The 21,688-nt window shown below is 40.4% G+C and overlaps 2 protein-coding genes across 4 annotated transcripts in view; one reads left to right on the top strand and one right to left on the bottom strand.

Moving 5' to 3' along the window:
* Positions 1–6,341: 6,341 nt before the first annotated feature.
* Positions 6,342–17,303, top strand: hsd20b2 (hydroxysteroid (20-beta) dehydrogenase 2). The gene is made up of 11 exons (XM_017700458.2): positions 6,342–6,570; positions 9,447–9,493; positions 11,489–11,564; positions 12,236–12,346; positions 13,435–13,502; positions 13,586–13,630; positions 13,739–13,773; positions 13,860–13,941; positions 14,694–14,759; positions 15,378–15,527; positions 16,617–17,303. The coding sequence occupies exons 1-11, from the start codon at positions 6,408–6,410 to the stop codon at positions 16,752–16,754; spliced, it is 981 nt and encodes a 326-aa protein (XP_017555947.1). The 5' UTR covers positions 6,342–6,407; the 3' UTR covers positions 16,755–17,303.
* Positions 17,256–21,688, bottom strand: part of slc12a9 (solute carrier family 12 member 9) — a 19,734-nt gene continuing 15,301 nt past the window's right edge. For all 3 annotated transcript variants that reach the window (XM_017700436.2, XM_017700444.2, XM_037533339.1), the window contains exon 14: positions 17,256–20,936. In XM_017700436.2, coding sequence (XP_017555925.1) covers positions 20,086–20,936 — 851 coding nt within the window. In that variant the 3' untranslated portion in view covers positions 17,256–20,085. The remainder of the gene's footprint in view (positions 20,937–21,688) is intronic.

The raw sequence follows: 21,688 nt of genomic DNA, 5'->3' as shown, positions 1-21,688 counted from the left end.
ACTTAAAGTTAGTCCTGCTTTAGTTGAGGTTAGACCTGATTTATTTAAGGTTAGTCCTGCTTTAGTTGAGTTTAGACCTGATTTACTTAAAGTTAGTCCTGTTTTAGTTGAAGTTAACCTGATTTATTTAAAGTTAGTCCTGCTTTAGTTGAAGTTAGACCTGATTTATTTAAAGTTGGCCCTGTTTTAGTTGACATTAGACCTGATTTATTCAAAATTAGTCTTATTTTAGTTGAAGTTAACCTGATTTATTTAAAGTTAGCCCTGTTTCAGTTAAAGTTAGACCTGATTTATTTAAAGTTAGTCCTGTTTTAGTTGAGGTTAGACCTGATTTATTTAAAGTTAGTCCTGCTTTAGTTGAGGTTAGACCTGATTTATTTAAAGTTAGTCCTGTTTTAGTTGAGGTTAGACCTGATTTATTTAAAATTAGTCCTGCTTTAGTTGAGGTTAGACCTGATTTACTTAAAGTTAGTCCTGCTTTAGTTGAGGTTAGACCTGATTTACTTAAAGTTAGTCCTGTTTTAGTTGAGGTTAGACCTGATTTATTTAAGGTTAGTCCTGCTTTAGTTGAGGTTAGACCTGATTTACTTAAAGTTAGTCCTGCTTTAGTTGAGGTTAGACCTGATTTATTTAAAGTTAGTCCTGCTTTAGTTGAGGTTAGACCTGATTTACTTAAAGTTAGTTCTGCTTTAGTTGAGGTTAGACCTGATTTATTTAAGGTTAGTCCTGCTTTAGTTGAGTTTAGACCTGATTTACTTAAAGTTAGTCCTGTTTTAGTTGAAGTTAACCTGATTTATTTAAAGTTAGTCCTGCTTTAGTTGAAGTTAGACCTGATTTATTTAAAGTTAGTCCTGCTTTAGTTGAAGTTAGACCTGATTTATTTAAAGTTGGCCCTGTTTTAGTTGACATTAGACCTGATTCATTCAAAATTAGTCTTATTTTAGTTGAAGTTAACCTGATTTATTTAAAGTTAGCCCTGCTTCAGTTAAAGTTAGACCTGATTTATTTAAAGTTAGTCCTGTTTTAGTTGAAGTTAACCTGATTTATTTAAAGTTAGTCCTGCTTTAGTTGAAGTTAGACCTGATTTATTTAAAGTTGGCCCTGTTTTAGTTGACATTAGACCTGATTTATTCAAAATTAGTCTTATTTTAGTTGAAGTTAACCTGATTTATTTAAAGTTAGCCCTGTTTCAGTTAAAGTTAGACCTGATTTATTTAAAGTTAGTCCTGTTTTAGTTGAAGTTAACCTGATTTATTTAAAGTTAGTCCTGCTTTAGTTGAGCTTAGACCTGATTTATTTAAGGTTAGTCCTGTTTTAGTTGAGTTTAGACCTGATTTACTTAAAGTTAGTCCTGTTTTAGTTGAAGTTAACCTGATTTATTTAAAGTTAGTCCTGCTTTAGTTGAGGTTAGACCTGATTTATTTAAGGTTAGTCCTGCTTTAGTTGAGTTTAGACCTGATTTACTTAAAGTTAGTCCTGTTTTAGTTGAAGTTAACCTGATTTATTTAAAGTTAGTCCTGCTTTAGTTGAAGTTAGACCTGATTTATTTAAAGTTGGCCCTGTTTTAGTTGACATTAGACCTGATTTATTCAAAATTTGTCTTATTTTAGTTGAAGTTAACCTGATTTATTTAAAGTTAGCCCTGTTTCAGTTAAAGTTAGACCTGATTTATTTAAAGGTAGTCCTGTTTTAGTTGAAGTTAACCTGATTTATTTAAAGTTAGTCCTGCTTTAGTTGAGGTTAGACCTGATTTATTTAAGGTTAGTCCTGCTTTAGTTGAGTTTAGACCTGATTTACTTAAAGTTAGTCCTGTTTTAGTTGAAGTTAACCTGATTTATTTAAAGTTAGTCCTGTTTTAGTTGAGGTTAGACCTGATTTATTTAAAGTTAGTCCTGCTTTAGTTGAGGTTAGACCTGATTTATTTAAAGTTAGTCCTGTTTTAGTTGAGGTTAGACCTGATTTATTTAAAATTAGTCCTGCTTTAGTTGAGGTTAGACCTGATTTACTTAAAGTTAGTCCTGCTTTAGTTGAGGTTATACCTGATTTACTTAAAGTTAGTCCTGTTTTAGTTGAGGTTAGACCTGATTTATTTAAGGTTAGTCCTGCTTTAGTTGAGGTTAGACCTGATTTATTTAAAGTTAGTCCTGTTTTAGTTGAGGTTAGACCTGATTTATTTAAAATTAGTCCTGCTTTAGTTGAGGTTAGACCTGATTTACTTAAAGTTAGTCCTGCTTTAGTTGAGGTTAGACCTGATTTATTTAAAGTTAGTCCTGCTTTAGTTGAGGTTAGACCTGATTTACTTAAAGTTAGTCCTGCTTTAGTTGAGGTTAGACCTGATTTATTTAAGGTTAGTCCTGCTTTAGTTGAGTTTAGACCTGATTTATTTAAAGTTAGTCCTGTTTTAGTTGAGGTTAGACCTGATTTATTTAAAATTAGTCCTGCTTTAGTTGAGGTTAGACCTGATTTATTTAAAATTAGTCCTGCTTTAGTTGAGGTTAGACCTGATTTATTTAAGGTTAGTCCTGCTTTAGTTGAGGTTAGACCTGATTTACTTAAAGTTAGTCCTGCTTTAGTTGAGGTTAGACCTGATTTATTTAAAGTTAGTCCTGCTTTAGTTGAGGTTAGACCTGATTTACTTAAAGTTAGTCCTGTTTTAGTTGAAGTTAACCTGATTTATTTAAGGTTAGTCCTGCTTTAGTTGAAGTTAGACCTGATTTATTTAAAGTTGGCCCTGTTTTAGTTGACATTAGACCTGATTTATTCAAAATTAGTCTTATTTTAGTTGAAGTTAACCTGATTTATTTAAAGTTAGCCCTGTTTCAGTTAAAGTTAGACCTGATTTATTTAAAGTTAGTCCTGTTTTAGTTGAAGTTAACCTGATTTATTTAAAGTTAGTCCTGCTTTAGTTGAAGTTAGACCTGATTTATTTAAAGTTGGCCCTGTTTTAGTTGACATTAGACCTGATTTATTCAAAATTAGTCTTATTTTAGTTGAAGTTAACCTGATTTATTTAAAGTTAGCCCTGTTTCAGTTAAAGTTAGACCTGATTTATTTAAAGTTAGTCCTGTTTTAGTTGAAGTTAACCTGATTTATTTAAAGTTAGTCCTGCTTTAGTTGAGGTTAGACCTGATTTACTTAAAGTTAGTCCTGCTTTAGTTGAGGTTAGACCTGATTTATTTAAGGTTAGTCCTGCTTTAGTTGAGGTTAGACCTGATTTACTTAAAGTTAGTCCTTCTTTAGTTGAGGTTAGACCTGATTTACTTAAGGTTAGTCCTTCTTTCTGATTTATTTAAAGCTAGTTTTAGATGTTTTAGTTAAAATGAGTCGTGTTTCATTTCAGATTATTCATGTTGTAGTTAAATGCAGTTCAAGTATTTATATCTTTGAAATGGACAGTATTGTAGCTGTCATAGTAAAGCTGACTGCACAGCTGCACATCTCTATGTGTCATATGTATTACAGCTGTCTGCACTCTGTACTGCGGCTGCACTGACTAACAGCGCTGTGTATAATCTAATCCATCAGAACTGCACTCTTTGTCTGCTGTTCTGGACATCGCGTTATGCACATGTGACGTTTTCTTGGTCCTGAGCACGTGTGGAGGGAATGAGTTTGTGTGTCTGGAGAAAATTATCAGCATGAGACACACATGTAGCGCACAAACAGAAAGACGTGAGACTCACCAGCAGAGCGGCCAGATAAGACAAGAGTAGCAGAGCAAGAGAGAAGCCTGCAGCACAGAAAGAGAAAGAGGCAGAGGGGAATGAGGTCACACAGGAGGTCAAGTTAAGATACACTTTATTCACAGTTCAGCTGAGGCTCACTAGAGTATCACGTTTAAATGAACAAGAAGAAGCGGCTGAAAAGAGCAGCATTACATTACAAGATGGGTGATGCTGAATGGAGGGATAGGTTTACCTTCCACTGTCCCATATTACCCAACCTACAGCCCCACAACACCTGAATGCTTTCAGCCACGCTCTCAAAATGTATTCATTCATACGGGTGATTTTGTTCACTCTTAACAAAAAGCAGTTTATGTGAAAATGAAAAGTAACAATAGCGGAACCCTTCCTGGTGCTAAAGAGAACCATGTTATAGAAACGTTAAACAACAAAGAAAGGTATACAGTAGCTAGAGCCATGCAAAGAACCATTTAAAGGATTCTAAGGGTTTCTTCCTAGGCGGAAGTAAAAGTGTTGGCGACTGTGGTCATGTCGATTATTTTATTTGATAAATATATTTTGGAATAAAAGAAATAAAACATAAAATGTGGCCTGTGAAAAAGCTGTTGCACATTTTAAGTTAACTTAAGTGACTTTAATCCCACAAACAGGGAAATTCCACCTCCACATTTAACCCATCCGTGAAGTGAAACACCACATACACACTAATGAAGACACACACTAGGGGGCAGTGAGCACACTTGCCCAGAGTGGTGGGCAGCCCTATCCACAGCGCCCGGGGAGCAGTTGGGGGTTAGGTGTCAAGGACACCTCAGTCATGGACTGTCGGTGCTGGGGATTGAACCAGCAACCTTCCGGTCACAGGGCCAGTTCCCTAACCTCCAGCCCACGACTGCCCCACATACATTTTATATGTATGTTTTTTTTTTCCATTATGTTAAACTCATCAAACAAATAGAAATTGGGTAACATTTTATTTGGAGTGGTCCTTTTAGATGAAACAAACACTGAGCAGACTCTCAGTAACAGGTAAAAAACATATGAGGGTTAGGATTAGGTTTGGGTTGAGGCTAAGGCTAGAGTTAGGACCAGGGTTAGGATTAGGTTTGGGTTGAGGCTAAGGCTAGAGTTAGGACCAGGGTTAGGATTAGGTTTGGGTTGAGGCTAAGGCTAGAGTTAGGACCAGGGTTAGGATTAGTTTTAGGTTTTGCGTAACGGAAGTGACATATTCACTAAACATCTACTTAATGTAAATAATGTGTCAACAGAACATCTACAAGATGTTGCTTCAAAGTATTCAGATGCTTCACTACGGCTGCTTCACTGTTGACGTGTTACTGATAATCTTACTGATAAGTAAGTAAGATAAGTGTGTTCTCTGTGGAGAATGCGCTGACTTCATTTTACCCATCAACAAAAAGTACTGTTTGACCGGGGGTACCCAAACTTTTGCAATTGAACCGACATACCTCTGCATTCACAGAAGCCTTGGAGGACCTCTTTTTAAAGGATATTCCATCAAGACCTTTCAAGGAACTCAGGATGTCTACAAAGTCTGTGAACATGTGCATTCACCTCCAGACGTAATGTAACCTCTTTATTCTCCAGGGAATATTCTGGTTCGTCCATCTGAACTTACTTGACCACCTATCATGGACACATGTTTGTTTACTCCAGTTTCAGCTGATGCTTACTAATGCTGCAAAATGAACAACAGTCATTTCCAGTGATACTGGATTTAAAAATGGCTTTCTCAGTCAAGGTATGTCCCACACTCCCACACTTGTCCCACCCCATATCCTGGAATTCCTTAAATCTTTCATGCCTAACATAAGCTATAGCGTCAATGCACTTTCTTTTTCAGGGTAAAAACGCTGTCACAGTGGTGGTTTCTTCAAGGCCACTCGAGTAGAGTTGAGGGCCATGCTGTACCGGTGAGGGTACATTTCCATTGTTCATGCCTTGGGGGATTACGCTTTCCCGGCCGTGTAGAAACATCTACATTTAGCTAATGCAAATAGCTCTGAAGGAAAATTCCAAGCATTTTTCACATGTCTGCCTAATGGAGATGTTGGGGTGGATACAAGGCCACGCAGAGAGGTTTGATGTGAAATCTGATAGGAACCAGGGGTGCCGATGTCTACGGCACAAATACAAGCCGTTTTATTCGCTATCCAAAACCACCAGTCAGCTTACAGGGCTTTCATATGTAGTGTGGTGATGGTGATAATGGTGAAATGGTGCTTTCTTCAGGAACTACATCGTCTTAAAACACCCTGAATGTCTCAAGCACCAGACAGACATTTCATACAGCAGCTTACAGTGAGGCATTAAAACTCTTCAGACATCTGGTTCCTATCAGCACCACTGTGAGCAGTTCTGACTCCAGAACAGAGCTTTTCACATAAGACCACTCCACACGTCTTTGTTTACGGATTAAGGATTCAGTTATGAAGCAAATTTGAAAACGTAGTGAAGAAAACTGTCGATTTTTGCTGCTTCGTTTCCCTTCAGGATTACATTAGCAAACATGAGTTTATTTATAGGCGGAGGCGGAGTTAATATTTAAACCGCACTGCTGTGATTGGCCAGCGCCACCTATTACGACGCGCGGCTGGCCAATGGCCGAGCGGGCTGTGGACGCGGTGGGCGCGGGTCTCGGTGAGCCCGTTTAAAAGCTCAAATGTGAGATGTTTTCTCTGGTGGGTCCCGAAGGCGACCATGGCTGAAACTGACGGGTGCTACGGGTTCCTGTGCTTCCTGGGCGGCTGCACGGCGCTGTATTTCCTGCTGAGCTGGTCGTGGGGATGCTGGAAAGGGTTCAAGTCCTACCTGCTTTCCAAAATTTGGCAGACGGATGTGAGAAAGTTCGGCCAGTGGGCAGGTAAGGCGGCTACTCCAGACGCTGCAGCGGGCGTGTAGTTACCAGGTGATGCGGCTTCCACTCTCCTTCAGTCCTCAGAGCCTCAGGTGGAAACCGCTGTTACCTGAGAACCGCACAGTAATAGCAGCTGGAGTCTCACGCGAGGATTCATGGGATTCGTTTAAAGGGGGAAAGGCAGATGTAAACAAAGCCTTTTAGAGGGGTTTCTGTGAGGAATGCCTGAAGGGGGATTATACCGAATATTCTGCACAGTCCCGCCGTCGCGATGTAAAGAGCCCCCCAGAGCGGACGGCTGTGAAGCGGCTAGTTGAAGTTACGGCTTCAGGTTTTCTTACTGTGGTGCTGATCGGAACCAGAGGTCCTGGTGTCTGCAGCACAAACAGCCACAGCGTTTTCTGTCCAAACCCACCAGAGAAGCCACGCGGCTTCTGAGTTTTCTGTGTCGTCGGCGATGATAAAGTCAGACATCTTTAAAATAAGCTTTCTCTGGGGACTGTTTGAACTTGGACGTCTGGTTCCTGTCGCCACCGCTGGGAACAGTCCCGACCCTGTGAGTTTGTCTGGAGCGTGTGTCTCCCCGGGCTGGGGGAGGACGCCGGAGGCAGGGCTCAGGGCTGCGGCAGCCGCGTATGGCTGAGAGAGGAACGCGCAGGCAGCTGACCGCCTCGGACCCGCTGAACAGAGGCGCTCTGGTTTCAGCCGGAACTTGCGGTTGCGGAGCTCAGACATTCCGGTTCTCGCTCGGTCGCGCGCCTCGCCTTCAAAAGTCGCGCACGCGCTCTACTTTCACGTCTGCTCGTAAGTCTGAACGTCCGTGTCAAAGCTCCAGCCAATCAGAGCCGCCGAGGGGCGGGTCCTGCCTGCGCACCAATCAGGGCGTCTGGTTTTAAAGCAGCTTTATGCCGATTGGTCAAGGGACGTCCGCGGCTGTGGCGCTGAGTCGGTTAGTGCGCTTGTAGCCTCGGTCTTAGTTTCTAGTATCAGATGAATAGAAATGAATAGAAGTGATTTCTCAGTAAAACTGTCATAATATCGCTTTAATCTGACTAACGTTGGTAGTTAAGCCTTTCGTTTCCTACCAGAGGCGGAACGTTAGCTAACTTCAAATAAACAGCTTAACATTAGTCAACATTAGTAAGGTGAGGTTAGCATGGTTTCTTTGAACGCGTCTCACAGCGTCTCACAGCGTCTCACTGTGTCTCACAGCGTCTCAGTGTCTAACAGTCTATCACAGCGCCTCACAACGTCTCACAGCGTCTCAGTGTCTAACAGCGTCTCGCAGCGTCTCAGTGTCTAACAGCGTCTAACAGCGTCTCAGTGTCTAACAGTCTATCACAGCGTCTCACAACGTCTCACAGCGTCTCAGTGTCTAACAGTCTATCACAGCGTCTCACAACGTCTCACAGCGTCTCAGTGTCTAACAGTCTATCACAGCGTCTCACAGCGTCTCAGTGTCTAACAGCGTCTCGCAGCGTCTCAGTGTCTAACAGCGTCTCACAGCGTCTCAGTGTCTAACAGTCTCTCACAGCGCCTCACAACGTCTCACAGCGTCTCAGTGTCTAACAGCGTCTCAGTGTCTAACAGCGTCTAACAGCGTCTCGCAGCGTCTGTGTCTCACAGTGTCTAACAGCGTCTCACAGTGTCTAACAGCGTCTCACAGCGTGTTTTTTTTTTTTTTTTTTTTTTATTAAAAAAATTTATTTATTTTCAGTATTTTTCAAAGGGGATTCCCAAGTCTCTTCAACATTTTCTCTAATTTATTTACATTTCTTGAGTTGTAACCAAAGTCATTCAGGGTGGTTTGATGTGAAATGGTTCATTATAAAGAAACTTGTCAAGTTCTTGTGGTGACAGGAATCAGGGGCCACAATGTCAGCACCATAACTAAGCAGTGAACACCAGTGAACCTACACAGGAGTTTTTATATGCAGTGTTGATAATGGTGGTAAATGTCATGGAGGTAAATCTGAAAAACATTTCTTTGGGCACTGTGTTGCCTTACAACGCTCTGCATGTACCACTGCACCATAAAATTGTTACAGAAACCACATGTTAAGCCATAAAAAGTCATTTCAAAACACATTATGCCATCTATGAGGAATCTTGCTGACAGCAATTTTATATAATAGCTTCCTGTACTTCAGACATCTGATACCTATGAGCACCACTGTGAATGATTCACTTTTTTATTTACATAATAAATAATTATATTAAATAATAAAATGCATTGCTTTTTATTTCCTGCACACATGTTTCTGCTCATTTTTGTTGTTAGGAGACTTAACTTAAATTTTATTTATTTATTTTTTTAACTTAAATTGATGTAGGGGTATGGGCCGGGGCGCCTATTTATTTATTGAGCTGTCACGTTCAAAGGCAAGTTGCTCATTTAATGTTAGAGCCTGCAGTGGCCTGGCGCCAGTCTTGAGTTAGGAAGCCTTAGGAATTGTGGCTTGAGGCACCATGAGGCCCCTCAGCACTGGCTTTACTACACTGTGTACAACATGTAGAGATATAGGCACATATGACAAATATGTCATGAGCAATGCTCAAGCTACTCGAACCTTCTGCTAACCCACAGGAAGTAATAAACAGCTATCGACATCACAAACTGAGGTTATAGTGTTTTTTAGGGTAGATTTGTTAAAGGACTCAGTCGGAGTCATTCTTGTTTGTTTTTTCACTCTAATATGTGATCCAGCATTTTCTGTTCATATCATTCTAATACTGGTACTCAGTGCAGGATTAGTGCAATCGCTTGTAACTTCTGTGAAATTAGGTTCTTCAGTTATAAGACAGAGAAATTGATGCGTGGACCCACATATGAAGTTCATATTTTAATGGTTTATAAACCTTTTACACTTTTCTTTCCACAGTGGTCACCGGCGCGACAGCAGGTATCGGCCTGGCCTACGCCTTGGAGGTCAGTGGTGTCCTTATTTTCATGCTTTATTAGAATTAGCCCTGAAAGGCCAGTGCAGGAATGGCTGTCATCACAGCATTAATCTAGTTCAGTCTCCAGTGATGCCACAGCATCCGTTAACAAGAGACCAAGAGGGCGTAATTGGCCTTGTTCCCTCTTGGTGGGTAGAGTAGCCCTCCCTCTCACGCATCACTCAGCACAATGATGACTAACGTAGGGGTCTTTTAGCTGAACTGGCATTTAGCATTCTCCACCAGATGTGTTGAGACGTTTAGTGACCTCGCTTTAGCGACGACTTGATTCACATGTCTCAGAAGAAGCCCTTACTACCCTTCACTCTCCCAGCTTGGGAGTATCGTGTAATTGGGAAAGACCCAGCCAGTAGGTGGAATTAGACAAGGCTGAAAAGAGAAAATAAGAAAATAATGTAAAAAAAGTGTAAAATTATACAAATATACAGTTTCAGTGTGTTTCAAACCATTAATAGAAAAGTGAACAAAGATGTATATGACTGAAATTAAGATGAGAAAACTATAGCATAGCAAATGGAGCCATTATGTAAGTATTATCCAAAATGCCTCGTATTTCAAAAGTTAATGATCAAATTTGAAGACAGGATAGTCTAACAGTACCTTATGATGTGTCATTTAAAATATTTAATTCTACATTAAACATCTGTTGGATTATATAAACGAATAATGATTGTTAAAGCTGCACAATGTAAGATTTTTGCCAGTTATTATAACTGAAACCGTAGAATTACTGAATCAAGAGTGAAAAAAACATGCTGAAACATAGTGTTCCTCGCATCTTTGGAAGACATGTCCTTCACCAAGTTTCACCAAGTACTTTTTGAATCCTCTTTCAACTTGCAGTCATCAGATTTGTCCTCAGGCAGGCAGTCCGAAGCACAACCCACGTTACAAAATGTTCTCCCGCACGTTACTTGCAGTTACCCATTTCCACCAGAGAGGTCTCCAAATTCCCAAATCTTACATAATTTAGCCTTAGTATCACAAGGGAATTCCAAGTGTATCTATGTGCTCTGTCAGGACAAGCAGGGTCAGAACAAGCCTATCACCCCTCTCTGGGCACAAAATGTTTTTTGGCATCTCATGTGTTTGCTCCCAATCGCTCCAGGCCAGAAAAAAATGGAAACAGGAGTTTATTTTTATTTACGTAGTGAGAAAATATTTTTGGAACAAAACGTTCTCGGAGACATGATACTGAGAGACACTTTTCCTTTAAGCTTCTTGAATATTCCTCTGACACATAGTCCTAAATAGAGTGAGAATAGAACATGAAAACATATAAGCATATGGGCAAAACACAATCCTCAGAAAGGTCTCATGTAATGTTTGATTTTCAGTTTTACTTTTCAGTTACACAAGCTGAAATAGTCCCAGGTTGTGTTAGGATGAAACAGCATATTAAAACTCTTTTGGCCCAAACGTGGTTTATACAGCTGACAATCTGAGTGCTAATGAGTGCTGGCATCACCACATGAGGATGAAATGAGTGGATTTTGGCTTTTTCCTGCTTCTTCTTGGCAAAATCTTACCAGCTTTTCTTTGTAATATGTCATTTCAAAACAAACAAGAAAACATTCCTACCTGTATTAAAACTCTGTAAAAAGCTGTGAGAAACAGAACATTAAAACTCTTTTGGCCAACTATGTCATTTGGCAAAACAAATGGCAAAACAACCTGACTTGTATTAAAACCATGTAAAAAGCTGTCCCAAAACTTGTGACAGGCACTGTCTATTTTGAGAACAGTCTCAGATTACTAGTTGTACCGTTCTGTTGTCAGCTGAAATAGAGCTGTGCTAAAATCAACATTTCCCTGCACCTGAACTTCTGTAGCCTAAGGCTCTGAACAGAACGTCTCAGTTTACAAGCACTCCTCCCCTGAGTAATACTGCTCCACAGAATGCCTGAATGGAACAGATAAACAGTGCTTTTGTTTCTGTTTTATTTGCATGCATGTGTGTTAGCTGGCAAGGCGAGGCTTGGATGTTGTCCTGATCAGCCGTTCGGGGGAGAAGCTCCGCAGCGTTGCCAAAAAAATAGGTGAGTGGCAGTCAAGACAACGTGGGTGGGGACTGCATCCTTGTGAGTCATGAGACTTTACAGTTCTGTCATCCGTTATAGTAGAAAGGCCTCAAGAAGAACTCTTTCTGTAGAAAGCCATGTTCCTGTCAAATCTCAGAAGCTAGTAACCTCCAAGTAGAGAAAAGCCTAAAAACGTTTGTTTCAGAGGGGGGTTTATATCACAACAAGGGGGTAAAATCCATGGGATTTAATAATAATATAATAGAATAATGTTGTTTATATATAATAATAATATGTTATATATAATAATAATAATAATAATAATATAATGTAATAATAATGTTATTACTAAGGTACTACAGACACAAATACATCTCTAATATGTTAAACTGACGAAGAGAACATGCTCAAGTACGTTAAAAAGCATTTGGAAGACTACATGTCCATGATGATAGGTGATGAGATAGATGAGTGCTCAGTCAGAAGCCAAAGTTTGGGTTAAACAACATGTTAATTGTGGGGGGAAAAAAGCATAAACATGAAATGTGGCTTGTGCAAAGGATTTATTTTTGTCCAACATAAGTTTATTCCCTGTAGACACATCATTTTAACTGGGGACAGAAGCATTTGTGTAGGACTGTATATCGATTAGCAGTAGTCGATATTAATATTGTGCGTTTTTGTCTTAGAATCACAATATGGACGACAGACACGTGTCATTCAGGCTGATTTCTCTGAAGGCGACTCCATCTACCCAGCCATTGCACAGCAACTCAAAGGCTTGGAGATCGGCGTTCTGGGTAATATGGTTAACGGTTAAAGCTCTTTGATTATAGATTAGAACGTTGTGATTATAGTGCTACGCTGCTCCAGCATCCAGTCAGCCATAAATATTGTAATGTCAGATGACCTCCAAGAGCTTTACCACCACACAGCCCTTTCATCATCCATTTTATTACAGACTGTAGCTCATCTGTTGAGGCTACAGTTTGAGTCAGCCTCCTCTAGCCTTTCATCAGTGGTCAGTTTCTGACCATAGAGGTGCTCATGGCTGGATATGTTTGGCATGTGGACATTCTCAACTGATGCACTCATACCAGCACCACACACACTGTCATGTCAGTGTCATTGCTGCGCAGAAAGTGATCCAACAGCAAAATAATATTTGGCCAGCAGCTGTACACTCATACAGGGGACATATAAAGAAGGGGCTTCTAATAAATTACAGTCAGCAGACGTACACGTGAGGTGTGTATAATAAAGCGGATAGTTAATTTACGTACTAGTAAAGTGTTTCTAATTAACTGGGCAGTTAGTGTAAGTACGAATGAGCTGTTTCTAAAAAAGTCCACATAGTGGACATACAATATAAGATGTGACTAGATAGTGGAAGTACAAGTGAGGTGTTTCTAAAAAAAGTCCAGATAGTGGACATACAATATAAGATGTGACTAATAAAGTGGTCAGATAGTGGAAGTACAAGTGAGGTGTTTCTAACAAAAAGCCTAGTAATTGGAGGTATAAGTTAGGTGCTCCTAATAAAGTGGGGCCGTTGAGCGGGCGTACAAGTGAGGTGTTTCTAATAAAGTGGACAGTTTGGTACAAGTGAGTTGTAGTTTCTTGCTAAAATGCAGCTGGCTAGTGTATTTTTATTTGTAAACAATAATTTAACGTCAAAGTTTTAAGGCAGCTTCACTAAGCTTCAAATAACCAACAAGCTGCTTGCGTAAACAACCATGTTTATATACTTTAAAAGATGTTTTAAGATGGTTAAGATGTGCACCAGGCTTTAATTGGAATGAAACGGGTCATGAGCAAAGAGAAGGACAAGTGTAAAATCACTTCTTCACCTTTTGTCTTGACCCACATGCTCTCGCCCTCTCCACAGTAAACAACGTTGGTATGACCTATGCTGGAAAGCTTGTGCATTTTTTGGACGTTCCTGACCCAGAACAGGTAAAGTGACGTGACAGCTACTGTATGTTGTGTGTGTAAGTAATGGCACTGAGTTCTGTGTGTATCTGTGCTCATCTTTTCAGACGATCACCAAAGTGATCAACTGCAACATCCTGTCTGTCACACAGGTACAGATCTGTGTGTTTACTGCATCACCCTGTTTGTTCCATACTGAGACGAAGGATTGTTACTGGTATTATGAGGATAACATTGCGATTGGTTTTGTCATTTTTTAGATGAGCAGACTGATTTTGCCACACATGGTTGAAAGGTACACATTCAGTTATGTTCTGATCATATCAGCTGTGCATCAAACCGTGACTGCTGGTGTTACATGGTATTTGTATCTGTGTGTAGAGGTAAAGGACTTATCATTAACATGTCATCAGAAACTGCTTCTCAGCCACAGCCCTTGATCACAGTGTACTCGGCTACAAAGGTAACACCCGACACACACACACACACACACACACACACACACACCCATAAACACATTCTTATTTATTATGTACAGAAAGGTTTCCAGGTGTCTAAAGCAAAGCTCTGCATGTGTATGTAAAATCGTGTGGTCAAGTGACCTGTGAAAATAAGTTAACAGGTTCTGTAGAGAGAACACACTTCTGTACAGCGTAAAACACAATTACTGTTTATTACTGTGCAGTTATGCTATTTTAGATTTTGTTTGCAAATAAACAGAAACTGTGCATCAAAATTGCACAGCCTGGTCATCATCCTGTAACCAGTTTAACAGGAAATATTTTGGGAGGGCTTTATATACACTGAGGACTGCGGAGGAGGAAGGAGGAAGATATGAAAGGACATGTAGGGGTAGAGATTAGGACGGATGGGAGGGATGATCGCTGTCACCTGGTCATGAGATGAAGGGTAAAAGGAGTGAGTTGACAAGACTAGAGTGTGAGAGTTAAAGCCATTTGCTAAAACTCTAGGATATACACGGACCTAAGACCTTAAGAAAGTGATATATAATGGAAAATAAAATCCGTTGAGAGAATAACATCAGAAGGGAACGTAACGCGGTGAGAAAATGTTCTCTCTCCACGTGTTAACATCGTTTTTCCTAGAACTTGAGCAAATCATTCCATTTGACTGGTGGTGTCTGAACATTTGCATGTGACTGTATGTATGTGTATGTATAATCACATATTTCTTCTCTCGTCTTCTCCGTCCCAGATATTCGTGACATATTTCTCTCGCTGCCTGCATGCAGAGTACAGGTCACGCGGAATCACTGTTCAGGTAGAACATTAATAATCTGTGTAACTGATCTGCCAAGATCATGTCTGGTGTCTAAAGTTAGCTTTTGTGGTTTGCATTGGAGCTACGAATGTAAAACCACATCAGGCTGTTGAGTGGTCTTCAGTAGACTTACCCTCTGACACTGTGTGACTCTTATTTATAACAATGGACAAAAATTGCTTTACAAAAAAAGGCTTTGCTGACTGCTACAGTTTATAGCTATGTAATGTACTTCTGACCATTTTTATACATAAAATATGTCACAGAGTCGGAAACTACACCAGCAAGTCTAATAGAGATTACTGAACAACTGACTGCAGTGTGAGGCGAGCGTCTGATGACAGGCTGCAGTTTACACAAAGCTAATCGGTGGATATACACTTCCATAAGTTGTTAGCTATATTAGCCACGTAGCTCCAGCACAAAACCGAAGAGAAAACTGCTAACACCAAACATCTCGTACCTCTCTGACCCCACTGAAACAGTGGGAAGGTGGGAAATGGTGTACATTTGATTTTTGCTATTCTTTTAATGTATATTACATCTTCAACACCAAAATTCTGAGTACATCTTTACTAATCTCTGTCTCTCTGTCTCTGTCTGTCTGTCTGTCTGCAGTGTGTGTCTCCATTTGTTGTAAGCACTAATATGACCTATAATATACCAGTGAATCCTCTGGTGGTGAGTGCAGCTTCGTTTGCCAGAGACGCTCTCAACACCGTGGGCTACAGCTCATTCACCAGCGGCTGCCTTACACATGCACTGCAGGTACCCACACAGCTCTCACCACTATGACTAGTGTTGCAGCTCCTGTCCAGGATTTTCCTGGTTTGTCCTAGAGAATAACACTCCTCATTTATATGCAAAAAATGGGTTTAGATCACCATTAATTCAAGGACTGTTGTTAGGTGCACTGTTAGTGTCATTATAGACAATAAGCTGCGCTGCTTTGTAATGAAAAAACAGGATTTCCAGATAGCAAATGAGTGATGGCCCAATTCTGGCCCACACTTGCTACTTTCATTTGGCCCACAAACTTGGGAATTACATTCATAGCGTCATCAAATCCTAATGCTGGAACATTAACATCATGAACACAATAATTAGTCACCACAAATCATTTCAAACCAAATTCGAACTGAATTGCAAACTAAGAAATTTAGTAGTGAGTAGCGAGTCTCTCGTTACACAGCAACAGAAAGAGGAGTGCTAGCTAACGTTCATGGTGGCTGCTGAGCCACTGAAAACGAAAGCCTCTTGCGACGCTCTGCTGAAACACCAAAGAAACAGCAGCTCTGTACAGTTAGAAACAAAGACCCTAACACTTTTACTGTGTGCTGCCCATCATGCAGTAACAGCACTGAACACTAACTGTAGGCCTCAGAAATCATGTATAAAGAATTAAACGGGTGGCCTATACACGTTTTTCAAATTTTACAGCTCTACAAATAAGAAGCTAACCTCAGCTTTGCTTATGAGGAGTTGGTTTGTTTAGGCAACTGATGTAGGTTGATGAGAAAATGTGCAAATTGATTTACTGGTTCATGCATTTTTCCACCTACTTAGATAGAATATTTGACCCTGTATATCACAGGACTAATGAGGGAGTAGGAATCCATTTCAGTCGCTGAGTTATAACCCCTTTATTACAAACACTCTGTATGTACATGATTATTCAAATGTTTGGAGACACTTGTCATATAAAAATTGTGTATATTTTTATATTTATTCATTTTGGATGCTTTTTGGTCAGTTGAAATGATCTGAAGTTGTAATTATCTATAAAAAAAAAACCAAGGTATGTTACACGTGCAAATAACCAAGCCTTGCGATCTTTCTGTTCTTCCTTCTCCACAGCACATCGCTCTGTCCATCATTTTCCCAGCCTGGCTGCGTCTCTCTCCATTCTGCCTGCGCCGGATGGAGAAACTTGCACAGAACATTAAGCCGCTCATCGAGGAGAGAGTAGCACAGAACTACAGGAAAGAGGACTGACTCACACACACGCACATCTACTATAAACAAGTGGAAACCAGTACACACACAAATAACCTCTAAACCTTTTTCTACACTGTAAAACACCCGTAATGAAGAAGCTGCTGTTACACTTGACCACGTATCATCTACAGTGCATACATTATGATTTCCAGACAGTATAAACAAGCCCAGCTTTTCGGATTCAGAGTCCTTTATTGATCCCAGGGGGAAATTTTATTTAGAATTTTTTAGATTAAAGCTACTTTACAATATCAGGCTCAGTGTTAAGCAGCAATGAAGCAACATCAGTCTTCAGTGTTCAGGTGGTGTTGGGCTTTGATTCCTCACTCTGTGCCATTTATGAGCCGCATAAGAAGAGACAGTAAAACATGGGACAAGTAGAAGAGCAAGAACTATATAGTCTGTTTATTGTGTGTTTTCTCATGGATAACGTGTGACAGAATATGAATTATTTTTCATACTTCTTTGATGATATGCTATATAATGAACAGAAAAGCATCACAATATAGCAAATTTATTATGTTAAATTACACAAAGTACATGAGACCAATGACTTGTGTGGTTTTTTACTGCAGTGTTGACAGACCAAACAATGGTCTTGACTTGTTCCTGACCAAACAATGCCACACCTGTTATGTTTTCCCAACAGAAGTACAAACATCTGCTTCTCCATTCACTATGCCTAAAGTTGTCTTTGCACTCCAACGAAAACCCTTTTCCATGGCTTGTTCCAGTGTTCCCATTTTCCAACATGTCTTTATGAACACAGTCTGTGATCTGGCATTAAAGAAACACTATTTTTCAACCTAAGCTCCATCTCTACCTGCTGCACAGTCAGTTAGCACAGGCTAATTTAAATGTATTTTACAGTCATTAAATGCAAGTTCATATTTTTCAGAAGATACTTCTGAGGAGATATCCAGTGAGGGACAGAGGCAGCATCTAGTGACCAAAAGCACTTCCCAAGGCAGACGCCCACACACGGGAACCACATGCTGCAGAAGTGTAGGCATCTTTTTCAAGAGCACATTGTTTACATGCCCATCTCACAGATTATCTCCGAGGTAAAATGGATGGACAACATGAAAAGCCAGTCTTTATCAGATCCCTCAGTATAGTAGTAGGATTAGAAATGTCCTTACAACACACTGAGGAAATCAAGCACGAATACACGGTGTACCTGTAATGAAAGTTCCGGTTCAACTGTTAAATACTCTCAGCTACACTAATAATAAAGCTGTGACATGACACAATCTACTTATCACACAATAAATATCATAAGCATAAGGCATTGCACTGGACATGCCTCAAACAAGCTGCATTTATCTTTAGCCTATTAATGCAATATTGCACAACCTGCACATCCTATAATGTTTCCATATTTGGTGTAGGAATGCAGAAGTAATGGTCTCTCAATCTATAATACTATGACTATTAGTACCCGTATCAATAGGCTTCTAATCTCTAACCTCATAAACAGACATACAGTGCTTAGAACAGGCTCCTCAAGCTATTCACACTGGGCCCGGAGCAAGGAAGCAGCTGGTGAACTATGGCTCAAAAAGACTTGGATATTAACGCAAAGGCCTAATTTCGTTTTCCGTCCCAGGTTTCCTAATCTACCTAGTTTAGGATTTTCTCCGTCACATTTGACACAAGCTGCACTAATGTAAGTTTTGGGGATTTGGAGACTTCTCCGATTTAAACGTTGTAATGGCACGCAACGTGCAGAAGAATGTTTGATAACGTGGGTTGTGCTTTGGACCCCTTCCCCAAGCAGATGAATCTGCTGACTGAGCACAGTGAAAAGAGTATTCAAAGACAAGTCAAAACTTGGAAGGGAGTGAATTATCTTCAATTTTCACCAAGATAAAAACAGACTGCTCATTCGAGTCGAATCAATGTTTGTGCATGGCGTTAATAAGTAACAAAAAAACAACCCGACACTGACATCTTTACAGAGTGACTTGCCAGAGCACATGCACACTGTGTTTAAGTGCAGTATTTTACTTGTACTGCTACTCCTTTTAAGTATTAACATGAAACAGTGTTAGAACAGAGAAAACACTAACCACTACAGTATAGACTGGTCTGTAAGGGAACAGCAACAAAACTGATAACAGTAACAATAAAAATAGAAAAAAAAAAAAAAATACAAATACAACATTCACGAAATATATAACTAAAGCACAATTTTAGTTATATAACAGGCATGTTTATATAACAGGCTCTTTGGAACAAGGTTTGGGATCAGGTTCATTACACCACAGTAATTTCCATCACATTCTCACAATGCCTTAAAACGTTGTTAGGACAAAAATGGCACTGATCCAACACCCAAGTATCGCTATCTGGCTGATGTGAAACAGATAACAGTGGGGGGAGAAGGGGGAGTGGGTGGGCTGGAATCCAATCCTGTAACAAGTCTGCCCTGAAATACTACACTCACACTGTATGATGTAGTGTTAGCTGTGTGGGGTAGTAGAGTGCTTAAGTACTTCGAGCATAGAAGCCTAATTTTAGATGTGCATCTTAAGAGAAGCCCTTCAAACACACACAAACAACTTATCCATCTGGACTGTGGAGGGAGCTGGAGCCTAACCCATCGGTCATTGCGTGGAAGGCAGGATAGCCCTCCAATGAAAATAGCTAATTTTAAAGAAAAAGTATTGAGTGCTGGACTGATACGGACCCAAGGTGTCAATATTAGTATCGCAAAAAAGCAGAAAAGGCTGCTTTTGGAACGTGCGTATATTGTAAATCGTGAACAGTTCATGGCCTGTTTTTACAATGTAACAGTGATTGATAAACACGCAACAAACAAACCCATCATCTTCTTTTGGTTCAGGTTGTTTCTTTAAATAAAGGAAAATAAATTTCACGTTGTGAAAAAAGAAAAAACAGTAAACTTGGACCAAACCAACACATTACCGTGATTAAGCAGGGCCTGATGAGGTCCACACAACATAAACCAACTTTTAGGTATGTAAGACAATATTTCCAAAAACAATCTGTGCATTCCCTTGTATAATCCCACATGTAGCAGATCAGGCTAAACACATTTGGTGATGGTTCAGCACAAAAAAAAAAAAAAAAAAAAAAATTCTCCCCTTAGCCCAAATTTAGCTATGCTATCCTTTGGCTATAGGTCTCCACCTTTTTTGTTAGCTACACTAACCAGCGCAAAACCAGAGAAACAAACTTCAGATCCCATTTTTTGATTTTGACTGACTGACTATATTTTGGAATAGAAGAGGAAAACGGTCTATATTTAACCTTTGGCCAAAACATTCCTTTAATCTTAGTCACTCAAAGCTCATACAGTCACTCAAAGCTCAGTACATGTAACAGGGGTCAGTCCATGAATCAGAAGGGTGGGACCAAGCCCTTGAGTAACTGCATCCAGCTGTGCTAAGTACTGCTGTGATTGTCCAGAATTGGTGGGTGGGCGTGGCAGATAGAGGAAGCGCACAGCAGCAGACGTACTGTGCTCTTTTAGGAGTGAGTTGACCGCAGATAAGAATTCCTCCGAAGCTACAGGGGGAGCTGTGGAATCAGTTCCTCGTAGCAATCGCACCACACGGTCCCAGGCTACGATCTTGATGGTGGCTCGGATCCTCAACTTGCCCAGCAGCTCTCTAAACCTCTCCTCTTTGGCCAGCCAGCCCTGGTCTCCAGACTCTGCCTCCACACATAGGAAAATGCGGACCCTTGCCCGGCGCCACCTGGTGGCCATGTTTAGAATGCACGCCATCTGCAGAAGGAAAAGGCTGCAAACGTCAGCAAAGCTGCCACTGCCGTCTGCGCTCAGAAGGTTGGATGGCCACACGTCAATCATATCTGAGCTGTCTCCATATTTTGCGGACGTTCCTTTTCCTTCAGGTGGTAGCTGGAAGAAGTAGCGGGCCAGACACACGTTCTTGCCCATCTTGATGGCGTCCGAGATGATGCCCACGTACTCATCCGGCTGCAGAAAGCGAGGGCTTTCTGTGTGACGGACAGGAGGGAAGTGAGCCTGTAGGGATGGGAGGTCCACTCCAAAATGATCCCCTTCAAAACCAGCAGAAGAACCAGAGCCTTTGTCCGCACCCTCACAGAAAGCAGCTTCCTGTAGGAAGTAGTCCTCTGGGTAACAGTTGTCATAGAAACCCAGGACCAGGGTGTTCGGCTTCATACCTCCTGTTGGATGAGAGAGAGAAGAAAGAGGAAGCTAAGATTAGGCATTGATAAGCCAAGGCTTTCTAAGAATCTGCCACATTCCTCCACAGAAAGAATTTCAATGAATAGTTCTTTAGTTTACTGGAGCTATGAGGCCAACATTGCTAATAAGGACTAGAACGCAACAGACACCCGGAATACTGCAAGCCCTTTCTGTAAACATACATCTACAAAGCTTCTCGCAATCTACTCAAACCACATCTAGGTCTTAATTAACCCTCCTGTTGTCCTCATTTTCTGTATACACCCTGTGTCCTCTGGGTCAAAATGACCCGTCTTCAATAAAGCCCAAATATCAGCAGCTTAATTTAATTTTAAACACCAAATTTCATCTTGCATATTGTCATTCACCACAAAATGTGTGAATACCTGAGTATTTTCTCTTCACTTGAATTTCTATAGATTAAGAAAAGAAAAAAAAAATGTGCAAAAAGGAGTTTTGTATTCGTCCCTATGACTGTCTTAAATTGTTCACTGGAGAAAAAAAACAATGTACAATACAAAAATATGAAAAATACCATAACCCATTCAACTAATTAGCACATGTAGGGCAGTATGCAGGTGCACAGCCTTTGCAGATATATTTCTTACACCTGCAACACACAGTATGTGTTTTACAGTCCTTCTTTTGAGGGCAGAACTGACATCTCTTCCTCCTACTTGCCCTAGCTGGGGAAGTGGCTGTGGTAGCTGGATCCTCAGGTTGATCAGGA

This window comes from Pygocentrus nattereri, chromosome 23, assembly GCF_015220715.1.
Source record: "Pygocentrus nattereri isolate fPygNat1 chromosome 23, fPygNat1.pri, whole genome shotgun sequence".
NCBI classification, from domain to species: domain Eukaryota; kingdom Metazoa; phylum Chordata; class Actinopteri; order Characiformes; family Serrasalmidae; genus Pygocentrus; species Pygocentrus nattereri.
The sequence above is the reverse complement of the archived record's forward strand: the minus strand, read 5'-3'. Positions and strand labels throughout refer to the sequence as shown.

Coding starts and splice junctions, on each gene's coding strand:
- hsd20b2 (XM_017700458.2), top strand. CDS start 6,408: ATGGCTGAAACTGACGGGTGCTACGGGTTCCTGTGCTTCCTGGGCGGC. Junction 6,571..9,446: donor AAAGTTCGGCCAGTGGGCAG/GTAAGGCGGCTA, acceptor TTCTTTCCACAG/TGGTCACCGGCGCGACAGCA. Junction 13,774..13,859: donor TTGCCACACATGGTTGAAAG/GTACACATTCAG, acceptor ATCTGTGTGTAG/AGGTAAAGGACTTATCATTA.